Source organism: Protopterus annectens, chromosome 4.part1 (genome assembly GCF_019279795.1).
Source record: "Protopterus annectens isolate FY-2018-M chromosome 4.part1, PAN1.0, whole genome shotgun sequence".
Lineage (NCBI taxonomy): Eukaryota > Metazoa > Chordata > Ceratodontiformes > Protopteridae > Protopterus > Protopterus annectens.
Window position 1 is genome coordinate 74,052,381 of NC_056734.1, and position 26,112 is coordinate 74,078,492.

The 26,112-nt window shown below is 36.3% G+C and overlaps 1 protein-coding gene across 1 annotated transcript in view; it reads right to left on the reverse strand.

Annotated features, from left to right (window-relative positions):
• Positions 1 to 26,112, reverse strand: part of WDR49 (WD repeat domain 49) — a 983,894-nt gene that overhangs the window by 142,112 nt on the left and 815,670 nt on the right. The window contains exons 15-16 of the mRNA XM_044070738.1: positions 20,245 to 20,442; positions 5,616 to 5,812 (exon numbers count right to left, since the gene is read on the reverse strand). Of these exons, the coding sequence (XP_043926673.1) occupies positions 5,616 to 5,812; positions 20,245 to 20,442 (395 nt within the window). The remainder of the gene's footprint in view (positions 1 to 5,615; positions 5,813 to 20,244; positions 20,443 to 26,112) is intronic.

Consider the following 26,112-nt stretch of genomic DNA (forward strand, 5'->3'; position numbering starts at 1 on the left):
GTATGTTGATTATTGTTGGAGATATGGTGGAGGGAGAGAAAGATGTCAATTAACAACTAGTATATTCCTGTAGTCCACATTACTTTCCTAGTCAGTGCTGTTATCTGTACCTTACAAGTCTTACTACACTACCCTATAGCCTTAGTTTGGACAGTGATATGGCTGTCGTCATTGTTAGACATGAACTGGTTTTACCTGCAGTATACACCTCTTACCTGGTATACCTGTGGAGGGAATGTTTGTTAACACTAACTAACTGTTTCTACACATACTCCCAGATTCCTGGTTAATGTTGTGCACATAGCTATCCAACTCTTTCTGCACAGACTCTGGCCAGGTGTACCGGGACATATCTAGAATATTGCCCTCTTCAACCTTTAGTGACCTGACACACACATGTACATGCTTTCCTACCCAGTTATATTATGTAGCACAGTGTGGGTGACAGTGATCAGTCATACTTTATTATTCAGAGAAACTTCAACACTCACATTTCCCTACAATACCAGAGTGAACAGTACCAGTACAGGTTATAATGGTCTTTATTTCTCAGCACAGTGTTCGTATCCGACGTACCTATGGGAGCAATGTTTGTTAGCACTACCTGACTGTTGCCACACAAATTTCCAGATTACACATCAGTATTATACACATACATCTCACTCTGTTACTGTGCACACTCTGGTCACAGCTTGACAACATGGGGGTATAGATAGGACATACTTGGCATATTACTCTCCTAACAGTTTCGGGGGTTGCTATAGTGAGAGGTTTGTTCTCATAGATGTTTGACAATCACTTGTATTCCCTGTTTGCTGGCTAAACATCTGGGATCATCTCACAGACTTACCAGGGGGACAGGGGGACAAGCAGCAGATGTGGGCCGTATGCAGCCTACATCCACTCCTAGGATTCAGACCATGGCTGTGTCTGCTACAACGTAAACACTGTTCATCACAGTTGTGTCTGCTATATAGATATTGCTGTATATCTCCTATCTGCTTTCTGTCTTATTAATCCCCTGTGCTTTTGCATTCTGACCTTGTATTACAAAAATATTATACAGATTTCCTAGACAGTAATATTATGTAGGACAGTGTGGGCGACAATGATGTGTAATACCTCATTATTCAGAGCAACTGCATCAGTCACAATGCCATACAATACCAATGTAAACAGTACCAGTACAGGGTATCATTCTTGTATTTTCTGGGCACAGTGTTGGTATCTGGCAGACGTGTGGGAGAAATGTTTGTTAGCTCTTCCTGAATGTTCCCACACAGAGTATCAGATTCCACATTACTATTATGCACATACATCTCACTCTGTTACTGTACACACTCTGGCCACAGCTTCACAAGTTGGGGTGTAAATGGGACACACGTGGCTCTTTACTCTCATAAGGTTTTGGGGAGTTGCTAGTATGCCAGCTTTGTTCTCATAGATGTGTGTCAATCAGTTGTATTTCCTGTTTGTTGCCTATATGTCTGGGATCATCCCAATGATTTCCCAGGGGGGAAAGTTGATAGGCAACAGATATGGGCCACTTTACTGGACATTCTGTACAGTTGTGGGATATAATTCTGTATGCAGACTACTACCACAAGCAGGATTTGAACCATGGCTGTGTGTGTGTTAAAAAAACAGTTCACATCTCAGTTGCATGTGCTATTTGGGTTTTGTTGTCTGCATTTTCCCTGTTTTTTGTCTATGTGTCCTTCAGTTGTACTAAATGGCCTATGGGGATTACACCAGTCACATACAGGCATTCCTACACATTCAATTTATGGTGCATGGTGTGGGTAACAGTGCTTAATACAACAGTACTATTACATGATTGCAAATCTACATTACCATATGATACCAGAGTATACACGTGCAGTCCAGCAGTTAGACCTTTATTGTCAGGCTGTTACCCTTTTATTTACATACAAACTATATGAAACTCTTCCTGCCATATTCTCCGGTGTATGCAGTACTTGCCTTGAACAATACAGGTTTTATACATGCACTTAATTTACTACTAAATTTTAGTTTTATTTCCTATGACAGTAAATGCATGAGTATTACTGACCTGCCTCGAGTTGCAACCTCACCAGGCGACTGACGTAGGCCTCCTGGTTCGCGGCCTGCTCCATTGCAGCTGTGGGGGACATAAAAGGAATATCTAGCCATACCTATCCATGATATACATGAGCTGGCAATTATTACACACATAGTGGGGTGATACTTAAACACAACTGGAACATCCCCTGAAGCTCTAGCATCTTGAATCCACTGCTTCAAGAGGTCCCCCTTATGCCTCTTCAGGTCGGCATAGTGATGCCTGACCTGCTCACCAGTTTGGCGTATGCCAGTGGCAATGGTGAGGTCATGGGCAAGATGATCCCAGGCCTCCACCTTATATTGGGAGCCCTGGTACTGGCCCTGCAGCAGTCTCTGATCATGGTCTTTGACAAGGAGTCCTGCCATGACTCTGGACTCCTGGATGCACCAGTGCTGCACCCAAAAGCGCACACCTTCTCCCCTTCCTGACATGGTGCCTGCAAGGGAAAGCTACAACCAGTTATGAGATGTATTCCCGTTTCTTGGGTTTAAGTAGGACCAATTTCCCGCACTTTTCCATGATTTGCCGGTTTTGAAAAGGCTAGGCTATGGGCAAACCTGCTTACCTAGGATTGGCATTGTTTAAAGGGGTATACCTCTGGGCACACTGAGTTAGCTAGCTTACACATTGCTTACACCTCCTAAGCTGGCCTGTGCAATGCTTAGCGTTGCTTACATTAAACTTTGCATTATAATTCCTTTTTGGCATTGAATTATTATTCATTACACCTTATATGTATGCCTGGTATCCATTATTCATGTGTAAGTACAATGTATGGGGTCCTTGTGTTTTATTGGGGACTTCAACACTATTACAAATACACCTGACTTCTGGGCTTATTGCTGTACTCCAATTCACATATTTATGTTATGTAGTGGGTTAATGCCCAGGCGGCTGCGGTGGTGCAGCGGTTAGCATTGCCGCCTCACAGCAAGATGTTTTCTGGTTCAATCCTCTGCTGGGGTACCTTCTGTGCAGAGTCTGCATGCCCTTCCTGTGGTTGCGTGGGTTTCCACCGGGTGCTCCAGTTTCCTCCCACATCCCAAAGACATGCTGTAGGTGGATTGGACACTCTAAATTGGCCCTAGGAGTGAGTGTGTGTGCCTTCTGTGAAAGGTTGGGTGCCAGGCTGGCAACTCGACATAGTAAAACTCCACTGCCAATCATGAGCAGACAGGTGATCCGCTGTGGAGACCCCTAACCGGGAAAAAGCCAGAAAAAGAAGTGGGTTAATGCACATATGTCTGTATGCTGATTCCATTCACAGGTTCAGTTTGATTTTACTATGGTGAAGACTTGTTTGCTGATACCTCATTCTTCTGTACTTATGTGATGGCTTGGTGGTTAACTACTGTGACTATGGTGTATAGGGTCCTGGGTTCAAGACCTGCGTGGCTGTTTATTTTGTTTATGGGCAGAACAAGGGCTGTTGGATACAGAGTGATTAAGGCACTTTTGAGCAGTTATAAGCAGATTTGCTTGCGAGTAAGCAATGCTAACCTCCGGTTACATATGCTTACAGACAGCTTCAGAATTGCTTAACCTGTGTGCGCATTGCTCACACTCGCGCAAAAAGGCTTAAACCAGGTTATTAGCGCTTAAATATGCTTACTACTGCTTATTGGTGCTTAAACCTGCTTACTAGTGCTTTAATCATTATGATACTGACACCTCACATGTGCATTTACTGCAGCACTCCATAAATGTATGTTATTTAGTGGGTTATGCAACATAAATTTTAGTCATAATGTGCTTTGTCATGGAAAATGGAATGTGCTGCAGTAGGACTCGAACCGGGAATGCCTGCTTGTAAGGCGAATGCTCTGCCCACTACACTATTGCTATGCTGCTTCATTTGCATATATCTTTCTTGTTATCCTCTTCAGCCATTTAAGCTGCATTAACCGTAGCTAAGCGATGGGCATGCCTGCACACCTACGGTTAGCTTTAATCAGATTCAAAAAAAAAGAAATGGGTTTGTTCATTTTATTTCTGCATAATTTTGCTGTTGTACATGAGTGGGACTGTTGGGATATGTGGACACCTATGAGCGGTCTCGCTCATTTCTTACCCCTTTCTGCTGTTCTTCATTGTGGGGGCGTGTATATTCTGAGAGCTCTGCTCTCAGAAACGCCCCTGCACACTTCCATGCTCCATGTAAGATTAGGATCTCAGGCAGTGAGCCTCATTACTATGCATGGCATGCTGCCTTCCTGCTCCTAAATGGCCACCTCCTTGCAGGACTAAGCTAGTCCTGCACAGAGGACTAGTGAATCCGGGGGATTATGTTGAAAGGTGAGAAGACATGCTAACACTGCCGTGACAGTTGTGAGGGAACCAACAGCTTTTTTGCTGCATTTTTTGTGTCATTTACTTATTTATTTACATTTTGTTAACTGGATAAGTACACTGGTTCAAGAACCCTTTTGAGGCATGACCCTGGCAAAAAGGCACAATGTAAGATAAAAAGGTCAATAAAGAAATGCAGTTTACATGAATAACAACCACTGAATTACAGTATGCATAGTACACTTCTATAAAATGATAGAAGATTAATGCACTGCCGTTATAAAATAGTTATTTACAACAGACAACTGGTTAGATATCTGGTAACATATACTATTTAAATCTAAAATATAGGTTTTATTCATATGAGCATGCAAGAGTATACATGTGTAAAAGTTCATAATGTTTTCCACAATGGGTCATGCCATGCAACTGAGCTAAAAATGATTATGCATAGTTAAAGTTTAGATTCATACAGAATTACTAGGCATGTGTTAAAGGAGACCACTGAGGAACCTAGCCCAATTCCTGGCTTAATGATGTGTTCAGAGTAACACAATAGACAAATGGAGGCTGAATGATTCAAACCATAGACTGCAGAAAGCAGCTCATATCTTTAATTCGCTACACTAACTGCCTGATTTTGCTCTGGCTCACCTGTTTAGACCACCTTTTCCATGGGATTTTGATATGTATAAAGTATGAAGAGATGCTATTTTCCTTTTTGAAACATGATACCTCCTCCATGGTTCACAATGGGGTGGTGTCATGTATCTATAACCTTTATGAGAAACAGAGCGAGTATGGTGAGTGTGGCATTGCATTTTCTCTTTGTATGTGGCTTGTGAGCCAGCTGACATTTCATAAGGAAGTGGTGAGTTTATTTGTACCATGGATCTAGCCAGATATGATTCTTCTCTCCACCTACCCGGCTGTTATCATATTATCATAATTCTATGAGATTTAGATAAAGCAGAGTACAATAATTTAATTTGGGTTACCTAATTCTGTAAGGTCTGTTTAAAATTTGGAAAAAAAAACAAGTGATATAGAACAATATAAGAATATTTCCTTTAATGTATTAAACATGAATAAAATGGTTAGGACAAACTCACAAGAGAATAATGTACTTTAAACTGAGAATAACAATGGAGTTATAAGTTGCCACTGTGATATTCAGCTTGCATTTCATTTATGAAAGAAAATCTAACATGTAACTCACATGTTAAAGGAATTTTCTTCATCCTTAGTGTCATGGAAAAGTTGTGGTATGATCAATGGTAGCAGGGATTTTCTAGGTAATGTAGATACTTTCTCTTCTTCATCTTCTTCTTTGAGTGGCTGCCCTTTATCTTCATTTTGCATGTTTGTATGCTCTGTTGGAAGTATTGAAACATCTTCAATATGCCAGTGCTCCTCCTACAATATGAAATAATACATAGACTGTTTATTAACTTATTGATTAAATGCACAGAAAAATATATATTTTCGAATGCATGCTTTTTAAATAGTATATTCTGGAAAATGGTGAAATAAATATCTAAAACAAAAGCCAAAACGACACAGTGCACATAATAATAGGTATTACTACACTATGTACAGGTAATATATGCAAGTAATGACAAAACATTGTCTGACAAGTCTTTTTGTTAAGCCAGAAAAATGTCTCATATTGTATATCAAAGCCATAAGAAGAGATGAAAAATATGTAAAACAGTAGCTAAGAATATCAATAACTGATAATTTGTAAAGGGAAAACTAGTAAGCATTCATGTAGAAATACTTCATCAGGTATGCTATAACTTCAAGATGTATACTTTATACAATAAACTATTTAAAAGAAACAACATAGGAAACACAAATCAAAATGCAAGTTAGCATGTTTGATAACTATGAATCACAGTTTGTACTTAATGATCCTTTTGTGCAATAAAGGCTAAAATTACATCTATCATTAATCCAAGGTAGGTACTTCGTATACAGCTGGTGTAATGAATACTTTCTGTAGGCATCACTCTGCAAAAAAAGTCTTTTCAAGCAAGGTCATTGTAGGGAAATTGCCTTTACATGTAGGTATAATGAGCTTAGAGATTATTAAAGTAAGGAGATGAAGTGTGAGTGAAGCCTCTGAAAGAGGGCTAGGTGTGCAGTTCTTCAACCTTCAGTAAGAAACATTTTTTTAAATTCTGTTGTGAACTGTTTGTTTTTGATAATGTGGAATTTAAATTCCCTTCATTCCTGACATAATACCACCAAAGCTGAGCATATGTAGCAATTTTAATGTGCCACTTAAATTCCTTTATTTTTAATACACTGCCACAGTCAAACGTACCCTTTCCAGAAATGGATATCTGGATATCTGTATGACTTTAAAGAGGTAACAGCAATATAAGGAGCATGCTTATTACACTGCAGATTCTGGAACAAAACAACTTTGTTAAGCACCTTTCTGATATAAGAAAGTGCTTAACGAAGCTTTGTATCTTTTAACACTGTTGAGCAGAGGCATAGCTGGTATGTGGCAATGAGGGGTTCCAAGGAAAGGATATTTTTCTTTTTACTCTTCAAGTGTAAAGTTAAGAGGGGTGGGAGGTGCCAGATTGGGTTACGGTACCAGGTGACAGAATAGCTAGCCACACATCTGCTGTGGAGCTCCAATCTCATGATGGAGCATTAACAACCACCACCCCAGTACAGCAGATGCATTTTACAGATTTAAAAGCTGTAATACACTTATTTGTTATAAAAAAGTGTGGTAGACTGAAGTGCTTAGCCTGTAAATCCATTCATTCATCAGAGGGACAATTTGCTTCTGCCCCATCTCATCAGCATCACTAAGTGTTTTATGGCTTTCAAAGTGACACTTTTTCTGTAACTAGTAGTGCATTGGAGCCGCTAATATCGTATGGCTTCTTCCCATTCTATTACCTTTTCCTCTGTAGATATCTGCTCCCAATACATTGGTTCATTTGCCAGTTTTCTCTAGTAAATTCCAGTCCCCTCTGGCCTATTCTCTATACCCAAAATTGCAGTCATCCCTATTTGTAAAATCCCCTTTCTCTAGTCTCGTACTGGCTTAGTTCTTAGGCTACTTTTTGCTTCTTTATGAATATAATATTCTGTGTGACTGTTGTTATTCTCATAAAGGATCTGCATCCATAATCCCAATTTCTCCTTATTTCTTAAATTTCCCCCATTTCATCATCATCCCTTTCCACTTTGAATTATAGCTTTCTTCTTGTGTTATGTATATGAACCTTAACTGTGTTCTAAAATATCCCTTCAAATATGGTAATTGTAAACTACCTTGTTCTGTTAGAAGAATCAGTTTATCCCACTTGACCCTTCCCCCCATGATAAAATTATTCAACTCTTTATTAATTACTGTGTACAACTTCTCTGGTTGATAAAAATATGTCTGAGCTGTATATAAAACTAAAGGGACTAAACACATTCTCACTGCTTGTATTTTGTTATCTATATCCAAAAACAAGAGCTTCCATTTTCTCAGTTTTTGTGTTATCTTTTGTTTTGTCTCTTCCCTTATATCCTTAGCTGCCACAACATAATTTTTTAATCCATACTCCTAAGTACTTCATTTTATCGTGTCCCCATAAATATGGATATAGCTGAACCAATTCATATATGGATACATTGTTTACAGCTATAGACTTTATTTTATCTTCATTAATTTTGTATTCTGAAAAGGTTTGAAACTGTCTCAAAATGCTCCACAGCACCGATACATCCTTTTGTGGTTTTATCAGGTACAGTCCTGCTGGACCAAGTGGGACTTTGATGTCAATATATGTGCAATCTATGGCTCTTGTGACTCCAGGGAAATTGGTCATGTTGTAAAATGCTCCCAAGCTATTGTTTTTTCTTCTGTAATTTTAGAGAAACAGATATTTTTCTCAACATGCTCTAGCATATTGAGGAATTAGTTCAGGAATTGTGAGGTTGACAACTGTGATATTCCTAATGTGTCCCTAGCAGATCACTGAAAGGTCCCTTTAGCTGAGATGGTTACGCACACTATCTCCACAAATTGATATAACACACGCGTCCCCTGTTATTCTTATGGGTGGCAGTTTGACAAGGTCCTTTACAGTCTCCTTGTCTACAAAGAAAGGGTTTACAATCTACTAGTGTGTCAGGTGTTGTTTGTACCTCCTCTGCTGGTGCAGATGACTGCAACATGCAGCATTGTGAGCACTTGCTCCAGTAGCACTTCATAACACATGCTGTCGAAGTACTACTCTAAGCATCTCTCACCTTAAATATATCACAGTTCTCTAAAACCTTTACAGGGTCTCTGGTTACTTTTTCTTGTGATAGTCTCCCTACATTTGGCAGCAACTCTTTCTATTTTCTGTTCCATAAGGCATTGTCCTACAAATTTTATTGCTCTGGAGTTATTATAAAAAAAAAGAAAATAAACAGTTGCTTTACAGCAATCTTTTAAACTCATGCGTATTATCCAGATACTCCCTTATTTAATATTTAGCACTCTGCAGTTGTGTCTCTTCATGTTCTGTGCAATTCCACTTATTCTGCAATACTTCAACCTTGTCTCCCCCTTCTAAATAATTCTTGTTACTCTTTAATAATATCTCTTTTTATTTTATTTCTACCCTATTTTTAAACTCCACTTTCATTTTATCCCACTGACTCACTATATATTCTGAAGAAATTTCCATCTTCCCTAGTAACTCTCAAGTAATTTCTACTACCCATTCCTTAAATTCCTCTCTTTTTAACAGATAGGTAGTGAAGCACAAGTATCTCATTTTTACTTCATTACTAAGCATTTTTATCTTAGTTGTTATTGGTGCATCATTGGAAATAGTTATTGGATGTGTGTTAAAGCTTTCAATTGAATGCACATGTTCCTGTGAAATACACGTTCTATGTAGTCTAGCCCAATTATTGTACCTTGGGGAATAATATACAAATTCCTTCAGAGTTCCTACTACTGAATTCATGTCTTCCATACCAAATATTTTCATAATTTTCTTCAGATAGCTTGTATTTTCCCTTCTAGGTCCCTCAGATACATCCTCACTGTTGCAAATCAAGTCAAAGTCCACATGTATAAGTAATATTCCATGTTGAAAGTTGATTATTTCTCCCAAAATTTTCTTAAGCTCCATAACAGCAGTTTTAGGTGGAATACAAATGCATACCAGCATAATCTTCCTCCCTTAGCAGTAGCCCCTCACTACCACAAATCTACATTATTATCTTTTTTTCCTTCTTCTATCACTATTGGAACTCCTCTTGCAATTAGTATAAGTAGTCTCTGTTTTGCCTTTGTCCCTGATATTCTGCTAAATATCCATCCTGAAATCTTTTCTTTATCAAGTTCATAAGCTCACTTCTTTCCACATGTGCCTCCTGTAGCATTGTTATTTACACTCTGCATTTCTTAATGTAACTAAATAATATTTATTGGAAAACTAAAAAACTGCTCCAAACCAAGACCAAAAGACATGGACACCAAAGGTTAGCACTTTCATTCACTTTAATATGCTGTAAACTTCATCAGAAAAACACTCTAACCACCCTAAAACAGCATTTAAATACTTAATTAGCAGTCACATGACTGATCACATGACTGAATAATCATAATTTAAAAAGAAAGCTCATTTTTATAAATGTAAAAAATACATACAAAAATCCATATAGTGGAAATAGTAGAAGTAGAAAACATAATTAAAAAGTTTTCTGTACATTCTAATACATGTCATAAAATGAAGTTTTTTTTTAAAACTTTATAGCTTAGTTTGCAAAAAACACTTTATGTTAATGGTGTCATTTAGACCTGGTGCAACATCTGCACCCAAGTAGATTTGCCATAAGGATTCTTTGCATTCTAACCAGGTTTTATAATCACTTGAAAAAGTTTCTTGACTAACAGTATCTATCATTGAAAAAACAAATTTTTTGAAGTCAATACAAATACCAGCATGTTTTGCCAAAGCATTGGTTTGTTCTTTTTTCTTAATTGCTAAAAGATGTTCATAAATACATCTTTTTAAACACCTAGTAGTCTTTCCTATGTAATAACTTGGGCAGGATAAACATTGTGCAACATATACTACCATTTCACTTTGACAAGTGTAATATCCTTTGGCCCAAAAAGTTTTTTTTATGTGACTAAATTCCACTGAAGATGTGTTACTGATGTACCTACACTGTCTACAAGAATTACAAGAATAACTACCTTTTTTCTGAATGAGTGCACTTTTTATGTCAGTTTTGTTGTTGCAACCCTGTTCTAATAAACTCTTAATGTCTGTAACTTTTTTATAAGTAAACCAAGGTCGCAGTCTTATAATCTTGGCTAAATCTATATTACCTAGTACAATTTCCCAGTTATCAACTATAATTTTTTCTAATGGTCCACATCTCATTAACTATAGGAAGTGTAAATGAAAATGTAAAGCTGTTGTTCAAATTCTTGGAGTGGTCACTGATACCCTGTCTTTCATTCAATGCTTCAAATTGGGTGTGACCTCTCAAAATTGGACTTGCCTTGCCGTCTCTTAACTTTAGAACTTCATTTTCTATTTTGTTCAGCCATAATCTGTCATAACCTCTAGCCTCAAATAAAGTTCTCAAAGTCTCCATTTCTTTTGTAAAGTCAGTATCTGATGTAGTTAATCTACTAAGTCTAATTAGTTGTCCTTTAACAACACCCTTTTTCATAATAGGAGGATGGAGTCTGTCTCTATGTAGATATTGGTTGGCAAACACTGGCTTTCTATAAATGCTACTGATGAACTGTTTGGACTGAAAGTCAAATGTCAAATTTAAATCCAAAAAGTTAAGACTACAACCAAAACCACTGATGGTGAACTTTATGAAGTCAGTGGAATTGTTTAAGTCAGAAACTAGCATTTTGAAATCTTCATAGCTACCTCGCCAAAGAAAAAAGAGATCATCAATGTAACGTCGATATATCAGTATCCTATCAAACAACCTGTGTTTAATAAGAAACTTATTTTCCCAATTCGCCATCACAAGGTTAACAAAAGCAGGAGCAACTCTAGCCCCCATAGCTACTCCTGATGTTTGTTTGTACAGTTGTTCATTGAATTAAAAAAAATTATTATCAAGAACAAGATCCATTAGTGCACAAACAGTAGTTATATTTGTATTGTCAAAATCTCAAGTCTCAAAAATTCCAAGCTTATTTCCTGATCAATACAGGTGTAAAGAGAAACTACAGCCAAAGAAGCAAAAACAAAAGTACTATCTGGTAGTCTAAAGTCCCTTAGAATTTCTAATAAATGCCATGAATCTTTCAGGTAATGTTTCGAATCCTGCATCACAGGATTTAAAAGAAAATCCAACCAAATGGACAATGTTTCTGTCTTAGACTTTGCTGCAGATTTAATTGGTCTAAAGGGGGGATTAACATTGTTTTCTGTATCTTTGGAATACCAAAGAGTACTGACATTTTGGGAAATTCAACTTGTAAATAGATGTAAGTTTGATAATCTATTTCTCCTTGACAAAACATATCAAACAGTAATGTGTCCAATTTCAGATAACTATTTTTAATAGTGGACAGCTCTACCCTCTGATATGTATCATTGTCTTTTAACATTTCTTCCATTGCTGTAATATAGTCTTTGGTATCCATAATAACAATTTTTTCCCCTTTATCTGCTTTCATAACCCTAACTTGGGTGTTAGTGCACATACTTTTGAGTGCTTTTTCTTCCAAATCAGTCAAATTGTGAACCTTGTTATCAGGCTTTAACTGTCTAAAGCTGGATTCACATATATTTTGGAAGACCTGCAAGGTTCCTAGCAATGGTGGATTGTAGGTACTACATTTTTTCGGTATTTGAGAGACATTAACCTGGTTGTCTATGTTAACATCCTGCATGACATAACTCAAATTCAATTTTCTAAGGAACAATCTAAAGTCCACAATAACTTTAGCTAGATTAAAAGAATTTGCTGGTATTCATGATAAACCTTTTTTCAAAACTTCACATGCCTGCGGTGGTAAACACATATGGGAAAGGTTCACAATTTCAATACCGTAATGGGAATTTTCTTTGCCAACTACCACTTTTTCTTGTTCCTGCCTTTGCCCTTCCCCTTGTCCTGTACTGTTTTGGAACACATTGGTGTTTTCTTGTTCCCTTGTTAGTCCACTAAAAAAGGACCCATATTGTTTACAGATACAGAACCTTCAAAAGCTGAAATGTTGGTCCCCTGATTTTGAATAATATTGTTGTTAGTAACATTGGCAATATTGTTACTACCTTGAACAACTGCATGTTCTTTAACTGTGGTGTTACCCATACTGTTGTTGTTAGTAAAATTTCTTTCAGCTGTAACTTCTGATACTTCTCCTACAACTTCATGTACATTGTTGACATTATTTAAATTAAATACACGATTATTCAAACTACGAACTGCATAGGCACTCTTATCAGCATAAGCCGATATATCTCTTCTTAATTTACTCTGTTTTCTTGTTACAATTGTTGCCCTATATCTATCTGCTTTAGCGGCAACACCACAAAACAAATGGTTAAGCAATTTGAAACAAGAAAAGTTCTTAATTTTCGCATCCAAGTCGCCCATGGCGACTTTTACTTCTTCCATCTGTTTCTGGTAGTGTTCAATCAGAATCCGCATCATGTTAATAGTGGATTCGTTGAACAAATCAACAAGTTGACTGTGTAGTTCGTCCCCAGTTTTCACACAGTTCGGGAATTTATTGAACCGCAAGCCTTGCGGAACACACTTGCATCTAATACATTCACCGAAATAGCTTATTTCAATGTTAAGCATGACATATTTAAGAGTTTAAGAGTTAGTTTCTCAAAGTCAAAAATAAGTTTTTTACATTTACTTTGCTCAACAATGGCAATGTTTGAATTATCAGTACTTACTGACTCGCTGTTTGACAAGTTCGCAAAGTCGGCAAAAGGATTAGCATGAGTTTGAAAGACATGCTGTAAAACATTGTTGTTGAGCACTGGTGTTGATTCAGCTGGAGTGTCTTCAGCTGGAATCACGTTGGGTACATTCACCAAGTTATGTTGCTGGCTAGTAGAGCCAGAAGTGTTGTCAGGAACTGCCTGGGATCCTCCTGCTCTTTTGAGCCCTCTAGTGATGGCAGTTGTAATGACAGCTGTAATTTTCTCAGAAAAAGAAGCAAAGCTGCCAGGTACTGGATGGGTGGATAAATTGAGCAATGTGTCCTGTGAATTGCCTTCCATGGTAAGGGTCAGAGTCAGTCACAAACAACAAGCAAATTCCAAAAACAACTTGAAAATACACAAAATCACTGGAAAACTAAAAAAACTGCTCCAAACCAAGACCAAAAGACACGGACGCCAAAGGTTAGCGCTTTCATTCACTTTAACATGCTGTGAACTTCATCAGAAAAACACTCTAACCACCCTAAAACAGCATTTAAATACTTAATTAGCAGTCACAACACTGAATAATCATAATTTAAAAAGAAAGCTCATTTTTATAAATGTAAAAAAATACATACAAAAATCCATATAGTGGAAATAGTAGAAGTAGAAAACTTAATTAAAAAGTTTTTTGTACATTCTAATAAATGTCATAAAATGAAGTTTTTTAAAAAAACTTTATAGCTTAGTTTGCAAAAAACACTTTATGTTAATGGTGTCATTTAGACCTGGTGCAACATCTGCACCCAAGTAAATTTGCCATAAGGATTCTTTGCATTCTAACCAGATTTTATAATCACCCCAAAAAAGTTTCTTGACTGGCAGTATCTATCACTGAAAAAACAAATTTTTTGAAGTCAATACAAATACCAGCATGTTTTGCCAAAGCATTGGTTTGTTCTTTTTTCTTAATTGCTAAAAGATGTTCATAAATACATCTTTTTAAACATCTAGTAGTCTTTCCTATGTAATAACTTGGGCAGGATAAACATTGTGCAACATATACTACCATTTCACTTTGACAAGTGTAATATCCTTAGGCCCAAAAAGTTCTTTTTATGTGACTAAATTCCACTGAAGTTGTGTTACTGATGTACCTACACTGTCTACAAGAATTAGAGTGTTTTTCTGATGAAGTTCATAGCATGTTAATGTGAATGAAAGTGCTAACCTTGGTTTGGAGCAGTTTTTTAGTTTTCCAGTGATTTTGTGTATTTTCAAGTTTTTTTGGAGTTTAAATAATATTTACCTTTTTGTTTATACCTGTGAGTCCATTCATGTTCCAAAATAATATAGATAGTATAGCCATTATGCTAAGCAGTTATTATACCCACTTATTATATATGTCAACTTTTTAAATGTTTATTTCCAGCTTTTGTGTTACATGCACTCACTAATGTTTTGCAGGTTGATCCTTTATGCAGTCAATTTCATCTCCATTTCAACTTATGTCTCATTTTACAAGACTTTTTCTTTTAATTAAAAGCCTCAAAACACACCCATATAACGTTTTAATTTAAAACAAATACACAAAACTATGTACATCTTCAAATAATGAATTTTAACCCCTGCTCTTGTCTTATCTTTATTCTTCTCTTAGATATAAAAAGTAACTCATATGCTTTCAGAAAACATTAACTTTTAGTCTTAAGAAAATGTGCATTGGCTATCGTTAAATAAAACAAAATTATACAACGTTCTAATAAATACATTGAGGTATTTAGGAGCAGAAAAAATTACTACGTCTTATTCACTTCCAATAATTTATTATGCTGCTTACCCTTGTAAATATACCTTTAAGTTTCTCTCAGCACATAATGTCCAGAGCTCTTGAGAGTTATTGCCTGGACGTGTAATCAGCCTCTCACCATGGAAACATAAGAACAGAATGTACAGCTGCCCCAACTGAAGACTTTTCAACTCACAGTGGATATTTATTTACTAAAGGAAAACGTTTCTTTACATTTAAAGTGCTCCTTTATTTTTATAGCATGCACACACAAGAAACTTGCTATTAGATTAAGCTAAGGGCATTAATCTTGACATTCACCTATTTAAAAGTAAGAGAAAATGTCTCAACTCTACATATAATCAGTGCTCTTTTTCACCCCATCCCCCATCCCAAGATTACAGCTTATTAAATTGAGCATGGTTTTGTAAAGCCTTTCTTCTCTTTCTATGTTGTAATTCCTACATCTCTTATAACTAAAAAAAGTATGTTTTCTTTAGTATCTTTATCATATAGAACAACCACTGAAAATGCTTTACTATATAACATGCAATTTACATCATGAAATGTTTTAATCAAATACTGTTATGATCAAACATTGTTTTACTTACAATTACTCTTTTTTCCTTTTATTGTCCTTCCAAACATTAATGGCATGAAGTGGGGTATATGCCTTTCAGTCCCCCAACATGATTAACAAAGTCAACAAAAGCCCAGTCTTTCTCAGCTACTTTTTCTTATAAAGCCAAACCTCACAAATGTGATTGATGCCTTATCACCTCACATTTATTCACTAATTTCAGTGTTGCTGGTCTTCTCTCCATTTATCTCCATCTCCCAAACCCAGACTCCAGTTCAGGTCTAGGTACTTCCAGTTCTTGTAGTCAACGTCTGTGCTTTTTTTCTGTCTGCAAAGCATTTTCCTTTGTAACACTTAAAATTGTTTCCCTAGCAAAGTCTTTCTATGGGCTTTATTATAAGAAGAAGAAGAAGCAGATTCCCTTTCTGTTTGATGGCTCATCTTTTATTGGATAGGATTTTGTATTTCCTCCTTCGCCTGTTCCCCATCATCAAATGACTTTGATCCTCAAGGAAAAATACTCTGAAGACAGCTGTATAGCAGCTTGACTCCCTCACCTGCCTCTCAACATTCCGTGATTGCCGAGATAAATTTGCTTCTCATCTGTATGGTATACAATGTATAATCATTTTCCAAACACACTCTACTGTCTGCAATTTTAAAGAGTTTGCCCTTCTGATACAGTTTTGTCAGGATCAACTCTTTCTGCTGATACGACTGCATCTTTACTAATACAGGTCTTGGCTGCTTTGTTATGGCCAGGTTTAGAGCATACACATGATGTGCCCTTTCAATTAACAAATTCTGCTATGAAATACCATGCAGTTGCTTATATTTGCTTTCATAAAATTAATACAGTATGTTCCTTCCAGTTTCTGTGGTAGAGCAGAAAAGGTCAGTTTTCTCTGTATGGCCTGTTGCCCAACACTACCATTTTTTGAAACTGCTCTTCTTGAGCAGTCTCATACTCAGCCAGTCTTTTCTTCATTTTGACCTCAGGTTTTTGCAAGTTTATCAGTTCTTCTGAATAGCTGTTTAAAATATCTTCCATTTTTTCCTTACTTTTGTTATTTGAGTTGATATACTCCTTCGGTGTTTCATTTATTTTAATCACCTGTGAGCACATTTAATTTATTTTTTTCCTCTAAATTACTGTAATCCATTTCTTATACTAAAGCTGGAGCTTGAACTACTTTTTGCTGAACAGCTGCAGGATTCTTCCCCATCAGTGTTTTCTCTTCACATTTCTAGCTGATTTTTTAAGTTGCCTATGTTTCTTCCAGTAGATGAATTTCTAGCCAGTAGATGAATTTTACTAGAAATGCAAGAATTACTAGTTCTTATCTCTTAGTTTCTTTTTTCACACTGGGAGAGCTAAAGTCCAGCTGTTGATCAGTGTGCAGCCATCTTGGAAGTCCTTTGTCCAGAAGTCTTGACCAAAGAGTTGAGAGGTATTTTGTCAATTCCATGTAAGATTTGGTCTTTCTGGCAAATACTGTAGATTGCCATCATTAAATAATGAGCATTACGAGTTTCACACTTTGTATCCTTCAAAAATGATTGCCAGTGCAATGCTTTTTTATGGTAACAACTTTCTAAGTATATAAGAGAAACATTTAAAATATTTTCCTGATTTTGGGTCTTTTTCTGATTTGAGCTAAGAAGTTGAAAGGGCTAAAGGGGGTTGCACTGGGTTCCACTGTACAGTTTTGACAGCAGTGAACTGAGATACACTTCTGGTCCATTATTTATGAATGTATTCATTGACATGCTCTCAAGCAGATATCTGAGGTGTACAGCCGTGGTAGTGTAGGTATATAAATGCTTGATTCCTGCAAATCACAGTAGTTATGGTGTAAAGAAAGGAACTGATTGTAGCAAAAAAGAACATCATCATATTTGCCATGTTCTTTGGACAAAATCCTTGGTTTCCTTGCTTTGCTGATTGTTGGCAGTGTCTATATTATTTCACTGTGAATAAACTGGATAATATGAAGCCTACAAGTTTAATTTTAATATCTGTGAATACATTTTAATTAACCTTGTTTTTGCAGGCACACTGGTGTGAAATGCACTGTGTTTGTCTACAATAGTCTATCTAGTACTTAGTGCTGATGAGCAAGGCTATGAGCTGCTTCTGTATTGCATGGCTTGATTCCCGCATCCATAATTTGTCTAGTGTGTGACTTTGACCAAGTCACTTTACCAGTTAGTGTTCCTAGGTGGACTCTGAAAAGGGACACTTACATCCAGTGAGCTTTTAGCAAATATTTTGCATATTTGTCTTTGAATTCCAGCATCCTTCATATAGATGCTAATTATCGTTTCCCCATATGCTGTTTGACTATATACCTCAGCACATTTGTAGTTTAATGTGTTACCACTTGCATTTTCAATAAATGGGAGTTTCAAGGGAAGAAATGTTTACTGTTGCTCATGCTAGGTCTGTTTTCAGTGTGAGATTTCTTAGTTTTGTTTAGTAATGCACTGATCCATTAGAACTGATTACAGTCATGGCCTGGGTGCTAAACACAAAGTTATATAGACTGCAGATACAAAAAGTCAAATATATACAGTATGCTGTCATCAAATAAAGAACTAATAATATACATTAATTAACTGAAGGTACAATATCTGCTTTAAGAAAATATGTTACAACCATTATGTGGCAAAGAAAAGAATATTAAATCTCTGACTCTACCATTTTATTAATTGTAATAAAGGACAGAGTTGTAGCTGAAACTGAAATAAATTACAAATTATGGTTTAAAATAAAGTATAACAGCTTTCCTAGTGATATCTGTATAGTAGGGGGTTTAGAGAATTGTTCAATTTATGTGGCTTTAGCATTTACACTTGGCATGTTTCAGCAATGGTTTGTTTCAACTGTGCTCAGTAGCTGCTAAGTCCCTTGAATGCTGGTGGAAGGTATTCACATAACTTAGATCTTAAGACTGAGTAACTATGTATGATGCAATGTGGCTTATTGTGAGGCTTCCTTAGAGTTGAGAGGGGGTCATTAGAGGAAAATGACAAAAGATTGTAGCTAGTGGGTCATAAAGAGAACCTTCCAGCTAAGGAAGTATCTAGTTTCAGAAGATTAAAATGTAGTAGATCAATCAGCTCACTAGCTAACTGCTCAAATGGAGCTGGCATGCCTTGGATATGGCAGAACATTGATATTCATGATAGGGTGCAACAGAGATGAACCTGAAATTCTGCAGGAAGTTATTTAGAGGAAAGATATTCTTAAGATGTATCAGGAAGACATTATTTAGGTTGGTCTAGACAGATTCCTTTTCTCATAGCATTCTTTCTTGTAAGAGTCAAACAGTGAGATAGCCTTCTAGCCCAGAAGAGTCACTGATTTTGACATTTCTGTAGAAGCTGAATAAAAGGGGTTGGCCTAGTCAGCTCCCAAATTATTTGGAGTGGGTCAAGGAGTAAAAGAGCAGGGTCAGGATATGAGATAATTGTTTTGTTTTTAGGTGGTTCAGGAAAAGCTTCTCACTAATAAGCCAATATGTAAGATTTTTTTTCAAATGATGGATGGTGCAGAGCTAGAGCAATTGATAACCACATCATCAATGTATAGATGTGGCACTCAGTAGTCTTATTATCAGGCTTACTAACCCTTGAGTATGGAGTTAATAAAAGACAGGACTAGTGCATTAAGTAGAAGGGGAGCTGCCTTTCCAATAATTCATTTAAAACCATATCTGAAGTTTAAAGAACATGGTTTTATTTCACATTGGAACTGACAGAGGCAATGAAAGAATTTCCAAATGATGCATTGTTCACATAATTCTCCACATTCTGTATCATTCCTTGATACTAAAAGTAATACTGTTTATTTCATTTTAGTAAATGTTGCAAAGGTTATTCATAAAAAGTAAATAGTTTATCTGCCTTTTATACCATAGTACAAGGTTAATTTCCAAATAATGACCTCACACTTTTTTTTTTACTTTTTTAGCTAATAAACAAAAAGAAATGTTCAAAGACACACAAGGAAATAAGATTCAGCAAGAAGTACAAATTATAGACCTGGAAGTGACCCAAATGTTTACATAGCCTCCAAAAATTAAACAAAAAAATTAAATTCCTCATACATTGTCTGCAGACATGTGATGTGTACTTTTGCCAGTGTGCCAAGATTTTCTTTTTTGCATTAGCACAGCTGCAATTTGTTTTAGCAGAAATCTGTTACCAAAAATTCTCCAGCAATTTCAAAAACTACAGCTATTTTTTAAACCTCTTACATAACAAATTGTAGCTCAGACACTTTAGTTAGTTTACCATATTTTTTACATATTTTATACTAGGGTAAATCTGTGAACTTGCCACTTTTAGTACTATTTAAGTGAAAATCAATAAAGTTATCTAAGCACAAAAAGTGGTACTATAATAGAAATGACAAGGTGTGTGTGTGTGTGTGTGTGTGTGTGTGTGTGTGTGTGTGTGTGTGTGTGTGTGTGTGTGTGTGTGTGTGTGAGTGTGTGTGTGTATGCATGCATATCTGTACTGCTTTTATTAGAATTATTTTGCATTAACTATATGAAAGGTGCTTTCTGTAAAAAGGACTTACCTGTCCAAATATTCCAATGGGTATTCCATAAATATCACTGACCATAAGGCTGCAGTCTGCAGAAGCAGAAAGAATGAGTAACCGCCCATTTTGTACACAAGTTTCAAGATAAGAAATGCTGTCATCATGAGGCTGAAAAGATACTACTAAAGCAGGAGGCTGCTTAAGCACATTGTCACTGTAATCAAGACAGTAATCCTGGTGGTGTGGAAAGAGAAATGCATGTTAACATTTAAAATCTATAAACACTGTGTGTACTGTGCATACATTTCAAACCACTGATCCCTTTAGTCAGTTTCATTGCTTCTTATAATTACCTCACTGGTCTGACTATATGTTGCATTGAAAACATGGTTATTGTTGCAAAGAAAATACTTATACTGCCACTGGCGTGGATCATGAACAAAAAGGGTCTTTGCACCATTCCAATTACACTGTTAACAAATGGAAAATAAAATAAAAATAAAATAAATTAAAATAAAAAAGACATTTATAGAAAGGACTGGCTTGCTATTTTCAACAAAAAGGGACTTAGAAGTCTTGCATTCAGCCACTGGAAGTTTAACAAACATTAGCTTAAGCAACATACAAAATAACTTGAAAATGCTTCAGTCCAGTAGTAGCTAAGACTGATGAAACAATTAGCTTACCAAAGCTCCTTTATTCTTTGTTTTGGATTAATCTTTACATAAGTCAATATCTCAAAAAGAGCACAAAGCAATGTTTCACTGCTCCAAGTATATATGCAGCTTAAAGCCACCCAAAACATGTCCATGGCCATCCCTGTTTCAGTATTGTTCTTTGTTTACATGAGAGTTCTTTTTGGTGACATTCCAAACTAAACACATTTCACAGATTTCTGCTATGAATGAATGAAACTAAATGCGCCAATGATCGGAATCCTTCAACTGTATTCACCAAAGAAAATGCCAGTAAACACTTTCATTTGGTAGGAATCTATATATGATCCCCTATATGTAGAAACACTATATCATCGAATTCAATGGATATTCTAGAGGTTAAAGCTTGTGATATTCCCCAGAGTACTGGGCTCCGAATTGTCACAGTATGGAAACAGATATTCATACTTGGTCTCCACAAGTTGGAGAATGGCATGCATTCCTACTCATCTTTTGTGTGAATGACACATGTTAGCCAAGACATCTATAATGTCCCAAATTACTTTAAAATAATTATCTGTACATAAGTGAAATTGTGATAAATCAGCAGATGAAGTTTCCATTTACATTGGTGCTGGAAGGCACCACATGAATGCTGGTGGTAAGGACTATGGTATATGATGCTTCTTGATGGCTGCTCTAACTCCAAGCACATGGCCACATGCGATGATAATATTTCAGGTGTACATTGATCTTTTACAGTCAGGCAGACACAGCTGAGCAATTTCTTTCACAGATGACTACAAATAACGAATATGTTCTCCTTGCATATCTTTTTGGATAACAGGATGTCATTTTACTACCCTGATTTATTTGCACATCATTGTGTAGTCATCAGCACAGATTTTCTGTTGCACATTTGGGGCTCACTGCATAGGAGCACAACATGTGACTATGAATCATTACTAGCCTGTGCTTGTCTGCTTGCTGTCAAGTCTGGTTCAAATGCAGCTACATACAGTCCAACTTGTCTATGAATCCCAGCCATTATCATGACAACTAATGTCATTGGAACTAAATTTTAATAAAACTTAAAGAAACAGCAGGTGAAGCAAAGGTAAATCTAACCACATGACATTGCAGCACTCTGGATATGTTTGATAACTGGCTGCTGGCAAAATACCACAAACATAGAGTATATAAATAGTGTATATGGCTTTTGTGTATACAATCCCCTATAATTCCTGCTTACTTGGTAGTCTAGAGTCAGGATATGATCTTAGTAGGCATACTGATTTTATATTGAAGTTCGTACCCCTTATAGTGCAAATTACCTTAATAACAACTAAGATCATGGGTATTATTTTGGTATCATCACAGAGCATATCTCTTATTAGCCTGGTCCTATTTTTACTGTTTTAATTTAACAGACTTTGAAATATGCTGCACCTCTACTGTCCTCTTTAAATAACTGGTAAAAGTTGAGAGAATTCAAAGTAGTTGAATTAAATGAATTCTAGTTTCAAACAGTATTAGTCTTAGGATAGGTTGCAGAAGCTGGGATTAAATAAATTTTCCCATAGATGGATGAGAGAGGATCTGCCACTCATATATAGGGCCTTAGGCTATGTCTTTGCCTACCTGTATAGGCTTGGCAACATGTGATACCAGTTTGAATCTTACAGTATGAATTTTTAATGTAGTTAGGTGGAGGAGTTACACTGGATGATTAAGTGGTTTTGTGAGAAGGCTCTTACACTACAGAATTGTCTATCCTGGGCGGAGCCTAGATGGCCAACTGAGAGCAGTGAATTTTGAGAGGTCCATAAACTAGTATAATAATATAGAAAAGTTTTATTATTTTCAAGTTTAAAACATCAGAAATCTATAGATAAACTACTAAACTACATAAGTATCAATTTTGGTGGAGATATATGAACATTTTCCTGTCAAGTAACTTGTAAATATATTGAGTCACTGAATATGAACAACTCAAGGAATTCTCATCCAGATGCTGCTTTGAAAAAAGAACCGCAGTTGAAGACATCTATGTTACAGGAACTATCTTTGAAGATGGATGGCTTTAAAAATGACTTAGAAAACCTCAAAGTAAATTCTCAAAAACAGACTGATACTTTTAAGGAATTATTACAGCACCATACAAAAATAACAAATATAGAGAGTTATCTAAATGACAGTGAAGGGAGACTCAAAGAGGAAGAATTCCAAAAAGAATTTCTGCTTAAACAGAATACATGGCTGCTTAACAAAATAGATGACTGAGAAAACTGGGAAAGGAGAAACAACATAAGGATCTTTGGTCTGTCTGAAAACACTGAAGAAGACATTATTTCATTCTTACAACCTGGATTCCTGAACTTTTAGACTTAAAACAAAGAGCGAGAAGATCACACTGAAAAAACAATCAGTAAAAACTAAATGAAAACTCCAGCCAAGCTAGAAATTCCAATGAGTGACCTCCCAAACCTCCTATAACAGAGGCACATGGGATATATGCAAATGACCTTTATGAACATCAGGTGTTTCAGCTATATGGCGATTCTGACTGCCCGTGATAATGGACATCAGCTGGGTATAACAGCCCTGTGTTTCTTATGCTTAGTCAAACACTCTGCTTGTGCTATGCTGACGAGGTCATAACAAGGCCGAAATATGCATATCCATAGCTAGTGGGGTTTGGCTTTATTGGCCTGAAATTGTCCATTAAAACTACTTCAACCGTAAAAGTCATGGGCAATCAGAATCGCCATATAGCTGAAACACCTGATGTTCATAAGGGTCATTTGCATATATCCCATGTGCCACTGTTACAGGAAGTTTAGGAGGTCACTCATTGGAATTTCTAGCTTGGCTGGAGTTTTCATTTAGTTTTTACTGAATTTTTAGACTTGAAAGAGGGACTTTCATTTGGAATTGAAAGGGCGCATAGAGCACTGAGAAAACCTGCTTCTAACTCAACAAATACTCCACCTAGACAAATAGTTATAAAATTTCTTTAATTTCTGGACAAGGAACTAATATTAAAATCTGCTTGGAGAAAATCACCCTTAAAATACAATCAAAGCCTGATAAGGTTTGACAATGATTATTCTTCCAGAATACTAGAACAAAGGAAAAAAGTCTGGCCAATAATAAAACTGTTGAATCAAAACAACATTAAAGCACAGCTGGCCTTTCCAGCCAAGATAAAAATACTTTTTGTCAGTGAAATGAGAACATTTAATGACTTAGAAGACGGTATTATATTCATCAAAAACAACAGCATAGTGTCTATCCCAGAAGAAATGGAATGGATGGCCCCTACTCTTAAAAGAATAAAAGAAACAAATCCTCGGACTGATGCTAGAAAGAAGAAACAAAAAAAACTGATTCCAAGATAGCTGTCCCAAAAAATAACTCTTACAACTACATCTCTCAAAGTATCAACTGATATGGTACATTACTTGTCATCTGTTTTTATTTAAAAAAAGAGGGTTTCTTAAACAACTGAGAAACGTAATGATTTATTCAGAATGTTCAAAGAGTCCAATAATTCTTCACAAACAAAGGTAGGTCAAGATGGGTTACTGTTTACATTATATATAAGCCAAACAAAGCAACATATAATACAAACATAGAAGTTTCTATTCCCCTACTTGAACTCAATGAATATCTATTTTGTTCATTTTTCATTGATTTTATTTATAATAATTTAAATAATTAATTAATTCAACAAGGTACCATTCATCAGAGTTCAGACTCAAATGTAACAAATTAACATCACATATAAGAGCAGTAATAGTAGAGTGTTTTGAAAAATAAATGCAGTCATGGAGACTAATGCCTTCTTCAGTTAAAGTATGATTTAGAAATGTCATGTATATCCTGGTTAAATAATAGTAGCAAGCTCTTAGTACAAATGTCATCATTATTCTGTCTAAATATAGTTAATATCAATTATGGCAGGTATCACAAATACAAGTGCTGTTTGATCAATCCTGATATGGTGTGTGTGGATGCTTTGGGTGCTGTTTGATTAAGCCTGACATGGTGTATGTGGATGCAGCTGTGTCTGGCAGCTGTTGTATGTTGCCGTTTTCGTCTCTGGGAAGCTGTGGTTTGCAGGTTGTGATTGAGGTTTAGTGATGCTTGTATATTAGGAAGAGACATTTGGTGTTTTAGCCTGGATCCAGGGGAAGGGGGTGGATAAAGCTGTGATTTGGGATATTTTATCAGAGAATAGTTTGTTTATACATCTGCTGAGTGAGAGGTGGGAAGGCTGGAAGAATGTGTTATCTCTTGTTGTGGCGGCTTGTTGGGAGGTTTTTTTTTTTTTTTTTTTTATCTGTTTCCTGTCTGTTCTTTTCCTGGCTGCTGCCTCACTGAAAGAGAAGGAATTTAGGCTTGACTTTGCAGTGAAGTGAAGCTTTGCTTCAGGTGCATCGTGAGCCTCTGGTATGCAGTACACAGACACACTAAGAAAAACAGACACTCCCAGGTTGCTTTGGTAATGGAGACAGAGTGATGCTAATGCTTAACGGCTCTGAGGAGCCTTCGAGATGATTCTCGGCAATGAAGTTTTTGGTTTAAAAAAAAAAAAAAATATATATATATATATATATATATATATATATATATATATATATATATATATATAAAATAAAGGGGCTGTTTTAAACCAGACATACACATATTGATGGTCTCCCAACACTTCGTTTAGCTCATTAAGTTGATTCTTGATAAAAAAAAAGCGCAATTTTATATTTAAAATGTATTTTGGTCCAAACACATTAAGGACTTACATAAGAGTGGAAGTCTGAGTTAATGTGAAAGACTAAGAGCACTTGGTCTTGTGTAGTAGCCTTTGCAGTGGTCTGGGAGGTGAGCTTGCTCAGCCGTGTTGGGCATATTGGGGTAGCTGATTCTAGGAGTGTTTGGGATTGCCGGGAAGTCCTAGAGAGTCATCAGATTTCCTTTGTGGAAATATCTGTGTGAATGGAAGGTGTGTTGAGTGGTTCACTGGCAGAGTGGCCACTGCATGGAACAGGCTGGTAAAATGGAACAGGACAAATATTAGTTTGGATATTTTAAGAACAGCCTGGAAACACACCACATGAACTAGTGAATGGTATTCTGGCAAAACTGGATGGGCATTATTGCCCGTGCTTGAAGTACTGATATGTGTGTATGTAAGGATGGAAATATACTTATAACAAGTAAGAAACTAGAAAAGTCTCTTAATATAAAG